General features: G+C 44.0%; 1 protein-coding gene across 11 annotated transcripts in view; it reads left to right on the top strand.

Annotated features, from left to right (window-relative positions):
- MYLK (myosin light chain kinase) overlaps nt 1-15,079 on the top strand; it is a 267,073-nt gene extending 251,994 nt beyond the window's left edge. For 7 of the 11 annotated variants that reach the window (XM_027106636.1, XM_027106695.1, XM_027106627.1 and 4 more), the window contains 5 exons: nt 1,020-1,172; nt 3,812-3,935; nt 9,117-9,246; nt 10,706-10,837; nt 13,061-15,079. In XM_027106636.1, coding sequence (XP_026962437.1) covers nt 1,020-1,172; nt 3,812-3,935; nt 9,117-9,246; nt 10,706-10,837; nt 13,061-13,308 — 787 coding nt within the window. In that variant the 3' untranslated portion in view covers nt 13,309-15,079. The other 4 variants (XM_027106666.1, XM_027106685.1, XM_027106724.1 and 1 more) reach the window with 3 other exon arrangements.
- The last annotated feature ends 5,964 nt before the right edge of the window (nt 15,080-21,043 follow it).

Raw genomic sequence — 21,043 nt, 5'->3', positions numbered from 1 at the left:
GAGAGGCCCGCGTACCGCAAAAAAAAGAAAAGAAAAAGAAAAAAAAGAAATAGGCTCATTGACTGCAAATCCTTGAGCAAGTTACTTACCCCCACTTGGTGCCTCAGTTTCCTTATCTGTTAAACGAAGTAATGAGTTACCTGCCTTAAAGGGTGGTGTTAAGACTGAATGAGTCCATCTGTTTTAGCTCTCTGCCCAGTGCATGGCACATAGTGAACATTTGATAGATGTCTGCTGTTATGAGAATGAGGACACAGGAGAAGGAGAACAGGGAGAGGTGGCAGTGGTGACCACTCCAAGTAGCAGGTTGTCCATCTAACAGAGGAGGAAGCTGACACAGAGAGATGAGGGGAATTGTCCAAGGTCACCCAGCGAATGAACAGGCCATGGTTCCTCTGAGGGAAGTTTTCTGGTTTGGCCTAAATGCCTCAGGCGCATTGACGTCAAGTATAGATGGTCCACCCTTCGTGGACACACCCTTGCCGAGCCCCACTTGGGCTGGCCCTGTTCTTGATGCTGATGGTGAGAGGTGGGAGGGCGGGACAGGGTGCAGTGATGAGTGCTGTACCACGTGACCAGTCCACGGGTGTGTGTGTGTGTGTGTGTGTGTGTGTGCGCGCGCACGCATGCCTGGAGCCCTGCGAAGGAGGCCATTCCTCCCCCCAGGACCTTGGAGAAGGTTCTGCAGGGCGAAGTTCTCGCCTGGGTGTTGGGGAAGAACAGAAGGCAGGGAGGAAGGCCCTGCAGTGCTGTGTGGAAGTGGTAAACTGAAGAAAAGTCCTTCCGCCTCAGCTTCACAGGCAGGTGGTGTCAACAGGCGGGCGACACCCCAGAAGTACAGTGAGTGAGCCAGCGGGCAGAGGCTGAGAGCCACGCCCCCTTCTCTCCTGGGTGGGAGGGGAGGCAGGCGTGGGGGCGTGTGGGGCGCTCTCACCTCTGACCTCAGGGAGCGCTCCCCTGGCGGGACCGCCCTCCCTGCTGGCCTCCCCCACTCACTGCTCTCCTCTCTCCTCCCCCAGGGTCAGTGGACTGTCCCCCTTCATGGGTGACAACGATAATGAAACCTTAGCCAACGTCACCTCAGCCACCTGGGACTTTGACGACGAGGCCTTCGATGAGATCTCCGATGACGCCAAGGACTTTATCAGCAGCTTGCTAAAGAAAGATATGAAGTAATGGGTCGCGATTTCAGTTTTTTCGGCCTCCCCACTCCCCGGACTGGGGTCCAGAGGCAGGGACTCTCTTTCCCTGTCGTGGGCCCCTCCGCACCCGAGGAGGGGAGGATGGGCACTGCGTGCGCGAGGGTCCTGCTCCCTGGTGCCCGACACTCTCCTGTCTTTCGAAGCACAGAAACCTCACCTGAAAAGCAGCGCTTGACTGCCTGTTGACGGAATGAGGCAGCTTGTGTGTGAATAACGACAGCCCCTTTTATTTTCCGTGTACAGCTGTGGCCTGCAGCCGCCCTGCGGAAACCTCAGCCCCCCTTCTGGGGCTTGCAGGGGAGGTACCCTGTTTGCCGGTCCTGACCATACTCCTAGCTATTCTGGCTGGATGCTTATTTTGTATCTAGATCATGTAGGAGCTGCCTGCCTGAGTGTGGCCAGGTACCTTCCACCACTGGCCAGTTAGGCTGTGACCCCAGGCCACTGGGCCCAGCTCCATCTCTGTCCCCTGCAACCGTGCAGACTGTGAGGTTCTCTCCTCCACCTTCTGGGGCTGCCTGGAGCTGCCCAGGTGGTCAGCAGATGACAATAAAGAACATCTGTGAACGTCAGGAGGCCTGAGTGTTCAGGCATATAGACGGCCTAAGGCTGTGAGGAAAGGTCAGACGCCCAAGGTGCTCAGTCAGTATTTCAGGGGGAAGAGGATGGAGGTGGGAGCAGTAGAGGAGGCTAGAGCAGAGGAGGGGAGGTTGAGGGGGTCTTGGTGTGGCTGGAGAGAATTCACTGGCGAGGGGAAGCAGCTACCGTTACGGTAGGAAATGGAGAGGGGCCGTGCACGTGCCAGGAGGGCCGGCCTGCAGCAGGGCAAGGGAGTGGTGGGGTGTCGGCGGGGGGCCACGGGCTGTCGGCCGCCTCACCCACTCTGTGAACAGGTGGCCAGATGAGGCAAGGCCTGGCTCCAGGGGCCCCGGGGAGTCGTATTTGGCAATACAAGCAGCTGTAAGCTTTTCCCCAGAAGGTGGTGTTGAAACGGGTGGCGTGCCGGAGGAAGGCGGGAGGAGTCAGCCCAGAGGCTCTGCATGTGCACCAAGGGGACTTTGTGGCCTAGGTTCTACCCTGTCTCCCTGGCCCGCAGACCCCTGTGAGGCTGTCGGTCGTCTTGCCCCCTCTCGGGGAAATCCTGTCTGGGACATGAGAGCACAGTTGCTAAAGGAGTGAGGCTAGAGGGTCTCTTAAGTGGTTCGGTCTGGTTTTCTGGTTACGCACCCACCTCTCAGTCCTTTTTAGCCAGCTCAGGGCCAAACTCCTCCAGAGGAGACATTCCACACTCCTTGACAGCGAGGTCTTTTTAGCACTTTGCTGCCCCAGTCTTCACCTCAGAAGCAGGCGTGACCCAAGGAGGATCTAGATGTTGCGGGGGGCCGAGATGCCCCTCCCGTGTGATGGGTCCCCGCTCCCCAGGTGCCTCAGGGAGGTGCGGATCTCCTTCCTAACAACTCTGGTCCAAGGATGGCTTCTGTCAACCAGGCTTCATTCACCCAAGATGTGGTAAATGAGGTATTGTGTGTATACCCTATTTTCTCACCTGACCTTGAGTTTATTCAGAAACGTGTTGGCTTCTCTGTGCTCGTAAAATGGACTCACCAAAAATTGATTTCATATAGATCAAGACACTAGATTCCCATAAACTCAAACTCAGCATCTCTTCAACCAGAAATCTCCATCTATCAGCACTTTAAAAAATGTTTTTCTATTATAAGTTAATACATGTAAGTTGTACAAACTTTGAATATAAGAAAATTAAAATAATCCATATCCCCTTATCTAAAGACCACTACATTTGCTATAGTTAGCAAATTTACTTTTACTCATTTTTCTACACATGTTAGCACTTGGTATTTTGGGCTTCATTAGTCCTATGACAATTAAGGTGATGGCCCTGAAATATTTCTAGATTCCCAGAGCTTTCAGAAGATTAAATGAGTTTCAGTGCAGTTCTAAGGTTGTCATAATTCATAGGTTGTACAAAGCTGGATGCTTATTTTGTATCTAGCTCATGTAGGAGCTGCCTGCCTGAGTATGGCCAGGTACCTTCCACCACTGGCCAGTTAGGCTGTGACCCCAGGCCCAGAGAATGTGATCTCTGAGTTTTAATGGGAAAAACCTGATACTCAACCACACCATAAGATTTGAGAGTTCACTGATTCTCGAAGGTTTGGGCCTAAGGTTTCACTCTTCTCTCCATCAGACAAGGAGGCAGAAGGATCGGGCCTCCACAGTTCCCAGCCCCCACGTGACCAGCAGAATGACCCCACCCTGGAATACGGTGCCAGTCATTCCCAGACATGTCTGCCCTCCAGCACTTAGCCTCCCTAGACCCCAAGGGCAGGTCATGAGACTCCAGTTGCTTACTGGTGTTTAGGCTTTCTCAACACTAATGTATTCTGGGTCTAGTCAGTGTAACCCAGACCAAGAGAGGAAAAAGGCCAAGAGCACAGTGATTCTCACCATGGTGGATGGACTGGGAGCAGACAGCCCTGGGCTCTGCCCTGTGTAACTAGGGACAGGTGACCTCCCGTTTCTGATCTGACCAGCAGTCTCTGTGGTCCCCTTCTGCTCAGAAACCCTCTGATCTCTGCCTCTATTAGAAACCGCTTGGACTGCACCCAGTGCCTTCAGCATACATGGCTAATGAAAGACACCAAGAACATGGAGGCCAAGAAACTCTCCAAGGACCGGATGAAGAAGTACATGGCAAGAAGAAAATGGCAGGTAATGAGGGGTCACTTTGGACTGGGATGTCGCCCCTCATAATTGCTTTATTCAAGCTACCCTCATTCCCAACTTGCCCTGGCCTCACTCCAAAAATGTTTACATTTGTTTCTGAAATAGTCTGGGACCAAGACTGACATTCCATGTCTTCGTGACTAGGGACGAGCAATGTCACCTTTAGGACTATTTGGCAGCCCTGGAGAATGTGATCTCCTTATAGGTAGCGTGATGGTCTTGCATTTCTTTACAGTGAAGGAGGTGGGCACATGTTCCACAAAGAGAGACATGGGAGAGACATAGAGAGGTTGCATGTTACTAGCTACATGTCCTTAGCCAAGTTACTTAACCTTGCTGTGCCTTCGTTTTTTCATCTATAAAATGGGGATATTAGTGGTACCAAATCTTTGTGAGATTCTCACTGTTGTGAGAATTATATGAGAGAATATTCATCTGGCCTTTAGCACATGGCCTGGCACATAGTAAGTGTTCACAGATGAGATCGGTAGCCAATATGTATGGAGGGCTGGCCACGTATAGGGAACATTCAAAGCACTCTCTATGTAGTTTTTTAATCCTGGGAGGCAGGTACTATTGTTATCCCCAGTTCTCAGACAAACAAAGCAGAGAAAGGTTAGGAAGGTCACCCAGGGTCACAGCTAGTAAGTGGGAAAGCCAGGATTCAAACCCAGAGACTGGCTCCAGCGTACAGAGTCTTAACAGCACACAGTTTAATGACACAAATCGCCTCTGATTGTTAGCAGATGGAGAAAATGATCATCCAAAACCATAGAGAACTTATCATGATCTATTTTATTTCTATTATCACTACTAGTATTATAAAATTCCTGGGCTACTGGAGGGTGCATGGTTTCTATACTCAAGGAATGTACAGTGTAACAGGGACCTGAAGCAAATAGACATAAAAGGACATAACACACACCAAGAATTATAAATGTTCACTATAGCTCTCCATTCCCATATATGTGAGTGCGGACAGAGAATGGAACCAGTCACACCAGAGGTGGATGTGAGTCTGACAGGAGTCTGAAGTTGGCCATGGAACATGAGTAGAGCACAGAGAGGAGGGGATAACAGCACAGACGGAGGAAAAGGCGCAGAGGTGGGAACTGGACCTCACCCTGATCATGCTGGCCTGACAGGAGCAGTCTTTTAGCTGGGCATTCAGGGGACTGGGGCATTTGGACCTTGCCTTTGTGGCAGAGAACAAGGAAACCACCATTTTAGGGGCAACTGGGACACTGGTGATTTGCCACACAGAATGACTAAACCGCAGTTCACTGAAAAGTCCAAGTTCACACAAAGGTTGAGAGGAGCAAAGGTGAGAGAGGGGCTTCGGGTGTGTGGGTCTGAGAGACTTCACCCCCTGCACATCTCAGCGGCCTCCCCGAAGTGGGAGTCAGTTCTTGGTTAGCCCCGCCTGAAGGTTTGGGTGGATCTCCTGGCCTCTGTCAAGTACCTGGTGAGTTGGAACACGTGTGCCGCTTACCTTACCCTCTGGTGCCATTAGGGTCCAGTGAAATCAGAGGAGCAAATATTCTTTAAAAAAAAACAAAGCCACAAGAGGACCACAAAATCAAAGGTTGGCTTTATTAATGATCCTGTGGCCAGTAGATCTCAAAGAAATAGCGGTATTTCTGGAGCAGATACGGTGACTGGTATGGGGGTGGGGCAGTTCTCAGAGGAGGGAATTGCACTGGGTTTTGGTTGGATGAGGCCGTGGGCTAAAGGGCAGCCTTATTACTTCAGGCTTCTGGAGGCATCCACACATCTGCTGGTGAACCAAAGCCAGGAAGAGCCTAAACCCAGGGGATAGGCGCAGAGAAGAGATAAGGAAATGGGAGAGGAAATAAATGGAATTTTTCAGTCAGATGTGTCCGGAAACCATAATTTGTGGTGATATCTGAATCACATTTTTTTCTTGTTGTTTACAGTGTTATCAGCCATAAGGTTTTCTGAAAGTGAGAAGGGAAAGGACAGAATTCAGAAAAGGAACATTAATTTCCTATTTTAATATAGGTAGCAGCATTTGGAAATGGCTTTTCCACAGAAACAGTGGTTATGTTTCACAAAATTACATAGAAAAGTAGTCTGCAAAATCCCATTCAACACATAATGTCCCTGAAGCATATTGTCACTGGTAATAGTTCGGCTGCATCTGACCACCTTGTGTTACATCTCCTCCTTAGGAAAATGTTTTCCACATTTTAAACTCTGGATACCAGGACCTTAGCACCCCTGGAATAGGGGGTTCCCTCTGAGAGCAGCTGAGGTTCTGTGTGCTGAGGCGGAGTGGAGTGGAGGGGGATAGAATGGGGTGTGCTGTGGAGGGAGAGGGCCAGGGCAAGCACAGGGGGCCCACAGCGCTCTACAGCTGCATAAGAAAAGCTTCCTTGCTATCATTCTGGTGTAGTTTTTTTTTTTAAAGCTTATGACATTCTTAAGGATTTTTTAAATTTATTTTTGGCTGTGTTGGGTCTTCGTTGCTGCGCGCGGGCTTTCTCTAGTTGCAGTGAGCGGGGGCTATTCTGTTGCAGTGCGTGGGCTTCTCATTGCGGTGGCTTCCCTTGTTGCAGAACAGGGGCTCTAGGCGCGGGGGTTTCAGTAGTTGTGGCACGTGGCCTCAGTAGTTGTGGCTCATGGGCTCTAGAGCACAGGCTCAGTAGTTGTGGTGCATGGGCTTAGTTGCTGTGTGGCACGTGGGATCTTCCCGGACCAGGGCTCGAACCCATGTCCCCTGCATTGGCAGGCGGATTCTTAACCACTGTGCCACCAGGGAAGCCCCTGGTGTGGTTTTCATAAAAGGGGAAGGAAGTAACATGGGAACAAGCCCCAACAAGCAAGCAATAGATAGATGACTCATTGTATTATTGATTTTAGAATGAAGTTATTCTGAAAGAGGGTAGGTTTTTTATTTATATCAAAAGAATGTTGAAGAGACGTGGTGGTAATAGCATTGAGGGTGGGTAAGTTGAGCAGGATAACAGGGCCTCTGCATGCAAAATGGAAGCAAAGGACTAGGAATTGGAGGCTTGTGGGCAGCCATCTTTATTCTCTGAGAACCACAAAGACTTCAGCAGTATGGACCAAAGGGCCTTGGGGAAGAAAGCTTTTGACTCAGTATAGCACGGAGTACTCTTGGCCATCACATTTAGATAATACGCATTCTCAGGGGAAATTGTAGTCTTGGGGCTGTTGGTGTTTATGTAGGGCCCATGATGGCTGGCTGGCTCTAGGGTGATCACCTTGCCGAGGTTTTCCAGGGCCTTTCTCAGCTTTATCCCTGAAAGCCCCTCATCCTGGGCAATCCCTCAGTCCTGGGAAACCAGGCTGGTTAGTCACCCTCGCTGGCTCTCCCAGGGGAGGGAGTCTGTGCTCTGTTAGGGAAGCCGTTACAGACCCTGCCCGCCTGGAACACAGGAACCCAGCCTTGGCAAATTGCCCTCCAACAAGAAAAAGGCCTCCTCAAGACAAGAATGGAACTTATCAAGAATTGAATCTTTCTTTTTTGATGTTTTAAAAATTTCCAAAGGTCTCAGTTAGTAAAGCAGCAACCAATTTTCAGCTCAAAGGCATGAAACTGGAAGGCTAGAACATATAGTTCTGACAAATAACTTCCCCACCAACTAGTTTTTCCCATGAAGCAGCTTCCAAAGATTGACCTCTGATGTGTGGGTTATTAAGATTTTCCCTGTTGAGCACTTACATTTCTTCCTGTTTTAGAAATTATATGGTCTATTGCTCCATCTGATGGAAAATTTCCCCCAATGTGTGGTCTATTCGTTTGTTATTTGCCACCTTCTCTGAAATATTGTAACGCTTTGATTTGCCTTGTTCTCATAGCTTCCTATTAGTCATTTTGTTAACAGAAGAGGAAAGACTTCATTCTTCCACACCATACAAGTGGAGACAGTCCTGCATCCAGGTGTTTGGGATTAGGGAGCCCATGGGCTCAAGGGGAGCGTTCCCTGCTAGACATTTGCGTGTCTGAATCACAGTCTTTCTGTAGAAGACTAGAGCTGCAGGGAGATTTGAATCTTCAGGTCCAACAGTGAGGCCCAGAGAGGGGAAGTGATTTGCACACGTTAGCAGAGTAATGAGTGGTTAGAGAACTAGCCTGTCCCTTGTCAGGCTGTTTCCTTCCTCTCTCAGCAGCTAGTCTGTGGTGCACAGCGTCTGGATGCCTCAAAAGACGCTTTGGGTGCAGGGCTGGAAAGCAGTGGTTATGCCTTAGTTTCTTATCTTAGTCATTCCATTGACCTTAGAAAAGGGGTGAGAATCTTTACTTAAAGGTGAGAAACACAGACACAATGTGTATAATTGGGGACTTCTTGACCTAAATCCTATGCTTGGTAGAATTTTCACAATGCAAAGAAAATTTTCAAGTCCTGGCATCTTTTTCAGTAAAAATTCTGTCCTCTCCCAAGGTGCCTTGACTAAGAAAAGCAAAGTGCTGTGCTTTTCATTTCTTTGGGTGCTGCTTTTTGATGCTGGGTGTACATCAGGGAAGAACTGTAGACTTGTGCTGGGGCCAGCCAGAGTATTTCTCGAAATCTCTTTAAGTATCTGAATCATAAATAGAACTAAATGAGACCTTGGAGATCATCCTGTCCAACCCCCTCCTTATACAGAGAAGGAAACTGAAGCCCAGGGAGGTTAAGCGACTTGCCTATGGTCAATAGAAGGCCTTTTTTTTTTTTTTCTCTTTTCCCAGCGGGACCTGTGGGATCCGTAGTAACTATTCTCTTGGCCAATTAAAATCCTATCACTAGCATTGTTTTATGAGAAACAGCCTCCACTGGGCCCTGTCAGCAGTTAAGTCTTTGGAGCCGTCTCAGCCTGCAGTTGCTTTATATAAACTATCCCTTTTATGGGAGTTGAAGCACAGTATGAAAAGGGTTTTTGTCTCATGTTGACCTTGTTTAGTCACATTAACGCACACATCGGTTCCAGGCCCCATTCCATTCTCCGAACATCTTCTGACACGCTGATAGTGCTGAGCAGAGCAAGGTTGGGCTCACTCCTCTGCAGAACCTCGGCACGCAGGAGGCCCTTGTTTCAAGGACAGCTGCTTCTCCTGGGCTGGGCTCTTTTCCCTGAGCCCCGCTGCCCAGCTGGAACCAGTGACACCGCCTGAGTCCAACGCCAGTGTCTATTTTCCAGAAAACGGGCAATGCTGTGAGAGCCATTGGAAGACTCTCCTCTATGGCAATGATCTCAGGGCTCAGTGGCAGGAAATCTTCAACAGGGTCACCAACCAGCCCACTCAATGCAGAAAAACTAGAATCTGAAGGTAAGGAGCTCCAGGAAGATTTTCTCCAGCCCGATGGTGACAAAGGAAGGGATGGGGGATGGACAGGCATTTAGAGGTTTTTTTTTTCTTAAGGTGGGGGGATTGGGTTTTTTAATAATACAATCTACAAGGAAAAATTTGAAACTACTTTTACACTGCCCTGACAATAATTATTAAATGTAGTATTCTTTAATTGTTTCACCTTAGGTTTAACTATTTTCAGAAGGAGAGTTATTTGTCTAATAGAACTAGATGATCTCCACTAACCTTTTCCCTATATTTTACATAAGAATTAGCAAAGGCTTTATTAAAAGTTTCGTTTTTCTCATTACAAAAGCGATGCTTGTATAACAGGCAAACATAAAATAAAAATCACATATAGCAGTGTACTTTTTAAAAATATCCGTTTTTTTAACGTGTCTTTGCGTTTTCCTTTTAAACAAAAATTGACTCATATAGTCCATATTTGTTTGGTATTTTTCATGATGCTGGAATATGTCGTTTGAACTGGGTAGACAGTGACTGGCAGGGCCCCTCCTAGACACCAACAGGGTTAGTTACTTGCCCACCGTCTTTGAGATGCTGCCCCATCCATCTCCTCAGTGAAGGCCTTGGCCTCTTCCTGCTTCAGATGCATGTAGGGTCTGGCCCTTATCCTGAGGTGCCTCATTTGGCCTGAGACACTCCTCCACCTCCCACTGCCTGATGCTTTTCGTATCCAAAGGTGAGAAGCTGAGTCTAGCTCCCTTTGTGCATAAGACAGGGTAATCGGTGAGGCTGCTTGCTGAGCTGCTCTGATGCAGCCGGGGACCGAGACTGCTGCACATGGGCCTGGTCCCTCCTGCTCCAGCCCTGCCACTCTCCAGGTGACCCAGAAATAGCCTGAAGGGGAAGGAGAGGATCAGGAGCCACTCAAAGTTACAGCTTTTCCCTGGACCAATCCCAAACCCTGGTCCAGAGTCATACACTGTGAAGGCAGTATCCGTGTGGAGAATAGAGCTATTGGCAAATCGCAGATGCCTCTAGGACCTGGCTCTTCCCTTCCAAGGAGCAGATGAAGGCCTGCTGCTTCCAGAGGAGGGCAGAGGGGGTACAGAGATCAGGTGGGATGGCGTGCTTCCGTCCTTCTTCAATACCCTCAACTGAATCCTGAAGCAGCATGAAATGCAGCCAGATAACTTTTTTAAAGATTATTTCCTTTTTCAGTGTGTCAGCATAAGGGAGGGAGTCCAAACATTTCCCCAGTTTGGTCACAGTTCTCTCTTCTGCCAAAATCATTTGGCAGCAGGCCAGCCAGTCCCCAGGAGAAAGGTGTGCTTATGATTCAGTCCTCTAAGCGCCATTATTTGCTAAATTATAACAACTTAAAAAAGAAAAAAAGAAGTCAGCTTTTTTAAACCAGGGAAGAGGAGAGAACAAGGAATAAAGAAATTACCATGTCCTCTTCCCCGTCTTCTAGAAGATGTCTCCCAAGCTTTCCTTGAGGCTGTCGCTGAGGAAAAGCCCCATGTAAAACCCTACTTTTCTAAGACCATTCGTGATTTAGAAGTTGTGGAGGGAAGTGCTGCTAGATTTGACTGCAAGATCGAAGGTAAGTTTGTAGCTGTTCTTCCCTTACCTACAAAAGGGGTATGGTTGGCTGGTGGGCCCCTACTGTGTGCCCTTGGCAGAATGTCAGTTCTGGGGCAGCCAGGCTGTGAGGGAAAATGGGTCAGGAGGAGTTGGCCCACTGCCCCACTCTACTTGCTTAAGATTAGGGCCATTCAGTGACTCACTGAGGGCACACCGGATATTTCACCTACTTACATCAGCCACTACACCCAAGTTAAAAGTGGTTTATCATGGACCTATTTGGCTATGGAATGTGCTTAATGAAATGAGCTTTGCAAGCTTATGGGAAGCATGTGAACTGCCCACCAAAGGCTCTCAAAGGAAGGCTGGCACAGAGCATAGGATGCAGAGAAGGCAGCTCTGCTGTTAATCACTGGGCTCTGTGACCTTGGGCGGTGATTCAGCTCTTCTGAGCCTCTAGTCCTCATCTGTAAGACAGTGTCTAATGCCTTGAGTGGCTCTGGAGACTGTGAGATAACATGTGGAAAGGGGAAACCTTTCAAGTCTTTTAAAGATGTCATGGAGTCAAGGGAAAAGTTGTGGATCTGGTAAGTGCAGAGACAGCCTGCGGTGTGACTTCAAACTGAGGGAAGTTGGGATCCAGGCCCTTGTGCTGTCTTCCCCATGTTTCTCTGCCTGCTAGAAATAACGTGGCCAGAATGAGTTGTTAGAGCTCAAGGGACCCTAAGGGATCTTAGCATAGCACCTGAGAAGTTAGCAGTGTTGGTGACACATAGCATTTCAGTCTCAACAGACTGCAACATTCTAGAAAGATAAGTGGCAAGATAAGACAGGCCTCTTTGCTTCAGGTCTGTGACTGTTGTGTGCCAACCAGAGTGGAGGGCTATCTCCCATTTCGGTCAGAACAACTTCCCCAAGGCAGCATAGCACAGGACAGCAGTGATAACGAACCATGCCTCCCACTTTGTAAGATTCTCCAGCAGTATGGCTAGATAATGCCTTTTGGGTAAAGTAACCCAAAGGTAGGAATGAAAAAACAATTTTTCTCCTGCATCACTATATTACCAAGATGCCTTATAAATGCCTCGCCTACCATAATCTTTCTCTTTTTTCATTCAATTTTTTTTAAAAAGTGGATGTGCTGCCTTTGCTAGTGTGGAAGTGCTCAGATTGGGGGTTCTGCTGAGAGTCCTGGGCCACTGCTTGTAGCTCTCACCATCACCGCTGTCTTTGGGTCTTAAGTTCTTTACTTTTTCCTTTATTTTTTAGAAAATATTATTTCATAATAATTATCTTTTTGCTTACTTTTCTCTTTGGGATTATTATCTTGGTATTTGCATCACTTTGGATGCTGAGGAGAAAGTAAAGCATATGGATGCTGTTCGTTAAAAGCAAAATTCTACTCGAAAAGAATGTTAGAATTCTTATGTGTAATTTGTATTCTAGCTGGGGCTACAATTTTGTCCTGTAAAACTACTTCTCCAAAGTTTAAAAACCAGTCAGTTAGTATTATTATGTTTTTAAAGACATAAAACATATATTTTAATGCTGAACTTTGCAGCAACATGACTAATGCATAAAATGAGACGAATGAGTCTGTCTTTGGATCAAACTAAGACAAATACTGCTTTCTTTTTCCTAGCAGTATTGTCAGTTCCCCTAATTTATGTTTTACAGGTCTGTTATCATCTTTGAATTATAATTTATACACCATAAAATTCACCCATTTTAAGTATACAATTCAATTATTTTTAGAAATATACAGAATTGTGCAGTCATTACCACAATCCAATTTTTAAACATTTCCATCACCCCCAAAAGATCCCTTGTGCCCATTTTTTCTAACTCTTATTTATTTAAATTTATTTAAGTTCTTTTATACAAGATTAAAAAAAGTTTTCTTTTAATCCAAGAAGATATTTAGCTCCAGGCATGTGGTTGGAACTGGGACAGTGTTCCGGGGAGTTAGCTATATCTGTGTTAAGGTGGGAGGTGGTACAAGCCTTACATGGCTGGGGAACGGGATGCCTGTACAATACCTTATGTGGCGTTTCAGATATTAGTGTTTACAATACATGCCCCTATTCAAATGTAAATATCAAAATAGATGGTAAAAGCCAACATCATAATTTTTTTTCCCTTTACCCCCTTAATCAATAGAGGTAGCTCAAGAGTTTGCATGAACTGATAATAAGTTTTAAATAATAGTTTCTGCAACTTGTGTTCCCTCCCTATGATACAGGATACCCAGACCCTGAGGTCGTCTGGTTCAAAGATGACCAGTCAATCAGGGAGTCCCGCCACTTCCAGATAGACTATGATGAGGATGGGAACTGCTCTTTAATCATTAGTGATGTTTGCGGGGATGATGATGCCAAGTACACTTGCAAGGCTGTCAACAGTCTTGGAGAAGCCACCTGCACAGCAGAGCTCATTGTGGAAACCATGGAGGAAGGAGAAGGAGAAGGGGAAGAAGAGGAGGAAGAATGAAACAAAGCCAGAGAGAAGCAGTTTCTAAGTCATATTACAAAGACTATCTCTCTAAAGCTCAAAAAACCCAAGACAGTAGAAGCACCTAGTGTGATAGATTACTTAGGTCATTTGGGGGTTGATTCTTCAGCAATAGTGGTTGATACCCAGCAGCGTTACTGAGGGGCATTAATTTAAATTAGCTGGCACCTTAAGATTCTAGTACAGCTAGATTTCATTTTGGGAAATCACCAGTAACTTGCCTGACCAACCAATTTTAGAGAAAAAGTAACATAAGGAAGCTTTATCTGGGCAAAGTCATATAAATTCTCCAACTGAAAGCACTCATGAAAAAACAAGGTCACAGCCCTGCCCAGAGGGTCCCTGGAGATGGGGGTCTCTCCCAGCTCCTACTCCAGAGAACCGGGTCTCCTCCAGTCCTGTAGCACTTCATTCTGCAGGCAGTTGAGCCATTTTAACTTACGAGGCCAATATTTCCAAAGTATACTATAGACATTTGAACTTTTCATTTCCATCCCCTGTTCTACCTGCCAGTTTTTCTGGATCTGGACTTGCCATGAGTTTAAGCATTAGGGACATTACACTTCTTAGATTCTGAAGACACGTCTCCTGCTCATGGATGACTGGCTTCCTTAGGAAAAACAGAATCTCCTTTCTTCCAAAATCAGTAGGAAATCTAAACTTATCCCCTCTTTGAAGATTTCTACGGGAACCTATGGAAAAAAAATGGAAAAAAAATCCTTGTTAATGTGTTTTTCTGAAACCAGGATTCATACCTGCGCTGTTTTAGAATATCAGCTCTGCATGTGTGGTAAAGATTTTTGTGTTTGAATGTATGAAAAAACAGTTTGCTGAAAAGTTAGTCTTAATTATTTATTGGCCACTATGAAATAGATTTCAGCTATAGAACTCCACATACTTTGGAATCTCATTCAGGATAGTCTGAGTTTAATATACCTTCATTTTTAAACGTGCTCCAGAGAACTCTACTTACCTTATGGATTCCACGAGACTTTTCTTCTTGAATGTGCATCAGTCATGCCTTGCCCCCGACCTTGAAATATATTCTTAACCTGATAAATGCACTCAGACTTGCATCTTTAGGAATTTTTAACTTTCTTTCACTACATTGGCACTTAAATTTTTCTTTATAAAACTTTTTGAAGGGCATAAACAAAGACCATAAACTGATATGCCTAATACATTTCCTCTGTGTGTGTGTAACATTCCAAATACTTTTTTCTTTTCCACTGTTTGTAAAGCGCAGCAGTTTAATATTTCAAGGGACTTTTTGCGAGTTCCTTAAGAACTAATTTTAAATTACTTCAGTGCAATCCTACACAGTATCAACATTAGAATTTTGATGTTACTTAGTCTTATGTTATCTTCCATTCTATTTTTATCTGCTTCTTGCTGCTAGTTTCAAATTGCCAGTATTTTTCTTTTTGCTTTTTAAGCAGTTACAACATTTTTCATATAGCCACAGTATTGACACAGTTTATTATAATAAAGTGTTTTAAAATTTGATTTAGAGCATTCAAAGCTTTTCTTCATCACTTTTGATTGTGTTTAGACTATAATCTTTGTGTGCATGTATGCTGTATATGTGCACGCATGCGTGGTGTGTATGTTTGTTTACAGGTTTTTTGATGCCTTCTTGAAGTTGTGTTAATGTTCTCCCAGTTTATTATGCCATCAGAATGGTAAATGAGAACACTACAACTGTAGTTAGCTCACAATTTTTAAATAAAGGCTACCACAGTGCATGCTCTTTGTTCAGTCTTTGCAGCCTTCTTTTCCCTTCCATGCCACCAGTTGTAGACGACCCAAACAGATGTCAGAAACTAAAAACAAATGCTCTGCTGCATAAATGGCTTACATGCTGGGAGAGACTTCCCTGGTGGTCCAGTGGTTAAGAATCCACGCTTCCACTGCAGGGGGCATGGGTTCGATACCTGGTCAGGGAACTAAGATTCCACATGCCTCGCAGAGCAGCCAAAAAAAACAAAAAAAAGGCTTACTTGGTTGTGCTTTACTAAGGAACAGAATGACTTGGGCACTTCTAGTTTATACTGCGTAGCCTAATTTGCACATTTACTTCAAAATTTCTCTCGAGCATCATTTTGGTTCAATTACATTCTAGTATCTACAGTACGCTCATAATGCTAAAATCTGACATTTTTAGTAGGTCACAAAATCATCATCGTCATTAATATTTACCAAGGCTTGGTCTGCATTTGTAACTTTGGTGCAATTTGTTACTAGCAGCCGAGTGCTATCTTTCCATGTCTTGATAGTGAAGGATTTGTTCTCAGGAAACCATCACTCCTGCTTCACAGGAAGTCTGTTTTCAGATATCAGATGGTGGGCCCCCCCAGGCCTCGAGTATTCAAACAATACTGTAGATATTCTAGAAAGAATCAAGACATACTATTAAATGTTAGACTAGATGATTCTATGATTCCACAGTATAGTCTGGAAAGAATCCATTGTCCAGATAATATTTAAATTGTTTCACTTTTTTAAGGCAACCACAATCCACAAATGTTCCTAGTGAGGAAATTATTATTTTTAAAGAAAAGGACTTTTTATTCCTCGCTAGTGAAAAATGTACCTTATATTCTGAAAGAAAACAATTTCCTTCCATTCCATTCTCTTCCCAAACATATAAAAAACAATCCACTGATTATTCCTTACATCGCAGAGCTTCATATTAAATGAATTTCTATGTATAACTAAAAAGACATGCTGACTGTTGTCAGCTCTAACTTAAAGTCTTTTTATCAAGTTTGAGTTCTACACATTTTAATAAAATCTGTGCTTTTAATACATCTGTGCTATTGAGTATCAATGAGCTAAAGAATAACTGAATTCTAAAGAAACTCAACTCTCCACTTTTCAAGAAAACACAGGTAATACTACTTTCTTTAACCCTTGGGAATGCCTCTGTAGGCAGTCCCAGGAAAAGACTAGGTAGACACCTTTTTTAAGTTGTCTAGAAAGCTCAAAATGCTCCTATTTTCTGGAGAATCAAGAGATTAAGGGTTTAGAAAATGGGAACTACCATAGTCGAGAGAAGACCAAACATGAACTCCAGAAGACAAGCAGTAACCGTTCTCTTCAGAACCCCATTAAACCGAGAGTGAAGGAATACTTTTTATTAAAGCTATAAACCCCTCAATGACAAATATGGGAGAAGAAAGATGAAAAATACCAGAATTTTGGAAGGTGGAAAGCAAACAGATGAGCAGGTAACTTACTTAGAGCACAGAAGCTGAAACCTGACTTCCTGCAGAGAAGAAGGCCAACAGGAAGGCAAGTCAGTTTTACTCTGAAGAAGCCTAAAAGGTTAGAGACTGAGGGAACCATGTACCTATGAAGGGGAGCCTCAAAAGGAATGTAAGGCATCAACTCACTGATGCATTGAGGTCATTGCAGGTCAAAAGTCCAACCAGGAAATCAATGCAGAAGTAGGATGGGATATATAGGAGTTAGGACAGACAAGGGTCCAGAGTCCAGGAAGTCAGTCTGAACACATCAATAGTACCCACGTTCAAAGTACAGAAAAGAGCCTGATTCTGGAAAGGCATCTGCTTGCTCAAGGAGTTTTTAAACACAGATAAAGTCATTTAAAGTTAAATTGGTTGTCCAAGAAGCCAAATCATTTAGACTTTTAATAATGCACCCTGTTAATGAGGGAGATCAGCTCGGTGCTTTGTGTCCACCTAGAGGAGTGGGATAGGGAGGGTGGGAGGGAGACACAACAGGGAGGAGATATGGGGATGTATGTATATGTATAGCTGATTCACTTTGTTATACAGCAGAAACTAACACACCATTGTAAAGCAATTATACTCCAATAAAGATGTTAAAAAAATAAAATAGAAATAAAATGCACCCTGTTAATGAATGTCTTATATTCATTTATTTAATGTAGAAGCTCAGTTAACTAATTTCCATTTAATCCAACTTGCCCAACCTAACCACAATTTTCATTCTTTCTGTAAAATAAATGAACTGGAGCCCACACACTTCTGTTCTACTAACTGATGGCCACCGAGTAGTATTATTTACCAAGAGTCAATTGGATTTGTTCTTAAACTTCTTTATGCCAGTTGTACAACTGTAATTACATAATTTAATTATTATATAAATCAATAAAAATGGGGTGCTAAAGGGAAGAGAAGCTGTTTCTATGGAAACTAAATTGAGGCTAGTGGTCATACGTGGCAGATTGGACACCTGAACTTATCTCCTGCCTCCCAAAACCTCACTAAAATGAAAGTAAAGGCACAAAAGGCATTAAACCCACAGGGCAAAGAATAAGAGAGGTGATACATTAGACTTGAGTTGTTGACAAAATTTTGGGATAAACTAATTGGTAAGTAATTTCGTTTCAACTTTTTCCACACTGCAAGCATCTTCGGGGAGAAACCGTCAAAAAGCAAGCTGAGTCCTACCACAGAACAAGGCAAAAAACAGGAATTAGATTGACTGTCCCCCCTCCATCTCCTCCCTTAGCCGACAGGCCCTCTGACAGTCTCTCCTCGAACGCTGGCAGGAAAAGGGGTCTTTTAAAGTTAGACCAGAGGGAAAAAATAAATAAAGTTAGACTAGAGAAGCTGTAGACTGGTGGACAGCAGGCACAACTGAGAGTGAGAAGTAGCAACTCAGAAAACACAGGGATCGGGCAACAATCCCAACAAAGAGAACATCAATGTGTTCTCTGTATCTATGATGTTGGTTGGGTTTTTGTTGTTCTTGTTGTTGTTGTTTTATATTCCACATATAAGAGAGGTCACACAGTATTTGGCCTTCTCTGTCTGACTTATTTCACTTAGCATAACGCCCTCGAGGTCCATCCATGTCACAAATGGCAAGATTTCATTCTTTTTTATGAAAATTTTATATATATATATATATAAACATCTTTATCCATTATCTGTTGATGGACACTGAGGTTGTTTCCATATCGTGGCTATTGTAAATTATGCTGCAATGAACATGGGGGTGCATATATCTTTTCTAGTTAGTGTTTTCATTTTCTTCAGATAATGCCCAGAAATGGAATTGCTGGATCATATAGTTATATGATCACATAGTTATATTTTTAATTTTTTGAGGAAACTCAATACTTTTTTCCATAGTGGCTGCACCAATTTACATTTCCACCAACAGTGCCCGAGGGTTCCCTTTTCTCCACGTCCTTGCCAACAATTGTTCTTTCTTGTCTTTTTGATAAAGTCATTCTAACAGGCAGGAGGTGATGCTTCATTGTGGTTTTGATTTTCATTTCCCTGATGATTAACGATGCTGAGCATCTTTGCAGGTACCTGTTGGTCATCTGTATGTCTTCTTTGGAAAAAAAAATGTCTATTCAGATCTTCTGCCCATTTTTTATTATTATTATTATTTTTTTGCGGTACGCAGGCCTCTCACTGTTGTGGCCTCTCCCGTTGCGGAGCACAGGCTCCGGACGCGCAGGCTCAGCGGCCATGGCTCACGGGCCTAGCTGCTCCGCGGCATGTGGGATCTTCCTGGACCAGGGCACGAACCCGTGTCCCCTGCATTGGCAGGCGGACTCTCAACCACTGTGCCACCAGGGAAGCCCCCATTTTTTAATTGGATTGTTCTTTTGCTATAGAGTTGTATGAGTTCTTTATATATTTTGGATATTAATTCCTTATCAGATATATGATTTGCAAATATTTTCTCCCATTCAGTAGGTTGCCTTTTTATTTTGTTGATGGTTTCCTTTGCTGTAACAGAAGATTTTTAGTATGATATAGTCCCATTTGTTTATTTTTGCTTTTGTTGCTTTTACTTCTGGTGTCATTATGTGTGATAATGTCATCACTCTGACAGCTTACATATTCTTGTGATTTAAATTTTTCTTAGTTTTGATTTTTAATATGGATAATATAAAGTAGTTATAAACCACATAAATAAAAGTTCTTTAGGGGCCTCAATAATCTTTAAGAGTTTGAAAACCACTATTCTAGGCAATGATTTAATCCTAAATATAGCTAGGCAGTGCACTTTACTCTGAAAATCCCAGGCAGCACCCAAAATGTAACCAATACTACTGTTGTCTCTTCCTTTTGCGTTTCCCACCAAAATATTCAACTCACACAAAAATATTAAAGAATTTACTGATTTTGTAAGGTAGGTAAGGTAAATAAGGGAATTCATATTGATCAGCATTTCATTTGAAAAATCCTCCCAGACCTGTCTCTTCTCCTAGGTTTCTCTCCTCTTCTCTTTATCTTTCACTCTCTTCCCTCCCCACTTTGCAGGGCAATTTAAGTACATCCAAGATGGGGGTAGAAAAAACCAACATGTCACTGCTATCTACCCTCATTAGAAGACATAAAGGGATTCATTTTTGATAAACTTAAAGAAAAAAATTTACTCACAAAACCACTCATTGGGGAAAGAAAAGCAGAATACATATAAACAGAAAGAACATTAAAAAAAAAAACAAACCTAGGGCTTCCCTGGTGGCACAGTGGTTGAGAGTCCACCTGCCGATGCAGGGGACACGGGTTCGTGCCCAGGTCCGGGAAGATCCCACATGCCGTGGAGCGGTTGGGCCCGTGAGCCATGGCCGCTGAGCCTGCATGTCCGGAGCCTGTGCTCCGCAATGGGAGAGGCCACAACAGTGAGAGGCCCGCGTACCGCAAAAACAAACAAAACAAAAAACCTAATGCCCTTACTCAGCCAAAGATAAACACTAATAATATATTGGTATATCCCCTTATAGATTTTTTCTCTCTATAGACAGATATACCTGTTATAAAAATAAGATCTTAGTACACACCATGTATAGTCCACTTTTCTACTTAATATATTCTAAACAATTTCCATATCAAATGCATCTCTGCATTATTTCCGCAACTTTTTATTTAAAATTTTTTCAAACTTGGAGAAAGATTGATAGAATAGTTCGATAAACACTCTTAAACCCTTCAGTAGAATACTGTTGGGAGATGATCCACTCCATATTGTTCGGAGATGATCCACTCTGAACATCTCACTTTTCTGGACAATTCAGGTCTTCTGATCAAAAGCATTTACAATCAATTCCAGTATTTGTATAAGGAGCTGAAGGGGATCAGAATGTACCACCCCCCAAATATGCCACTTTGGCATAAGGACTATTTTGAGCTGAAGGCAAGTGAGAAACAGCAGATACAGAAAAAGCTCTCTATCCTCCCCCTATTTGCCTAAAAGCAGGGCATAAATTTCCCTTTGTGAATGTGTCCCCATCCTCTCTCATGTATCAGGAAGAGCACAATAACACTTAATCACCAGACACGAGTTGACTCTAAACTCTTCTCAGCCCAGAGATGGCAGCTACATAACAAACTTTACTAAAAACAACCCTTATCTTCCATTAATTTTCCCCACAAGCTTACCTTCCCACAATTCACTGCCCATAAAAACCTAAACCCACGTTCCTTTGTCTTGTCACTTCTCCACAAACTTATTGCTCTTTGTTAAAATGGTATATAACCCTCTGGGTCTGACCACCTCTTTGGGGTTTTCACTTCATTTCTGTGAGGCCCCCCACATGTATATGAAGTAAACCTTTTTCTCCTGTTAATCTTTTATCAGTTCAATTCGCAGGGTCCCAGACACTGAACCTAAGAGGGTAGAGGATAAAGGGTTTTTTTTTTTTCCTCCCCTACAGAGACATTCCAGTAGGGTAAGGATTAGATATGTTTCTCTTCCC

The sequence above is a fragment of the Aethalodelphis obliquidens genome, unplaced genomic scaffold (assembly GCF_003676395.1).
Source record: "Aethalodelphis obliquidens isolate GAN/ISIS:26980383/991018 unplaced genomic scaffold, ASM367639v1 scaffold1, whole genome shotgun sequence".
Taxonomy (NCBI): Eukaryota; Metazoa; Chordata; class Mammalia; order Artiodactyla; family Delphinidae; genus Aethalodelphis; species Aethalodelphis obliquidens.
Note: the sequence above shows the minus strand (reverse complement) of the source record. Positions and strands in the feature narration are given on the sequence as shown.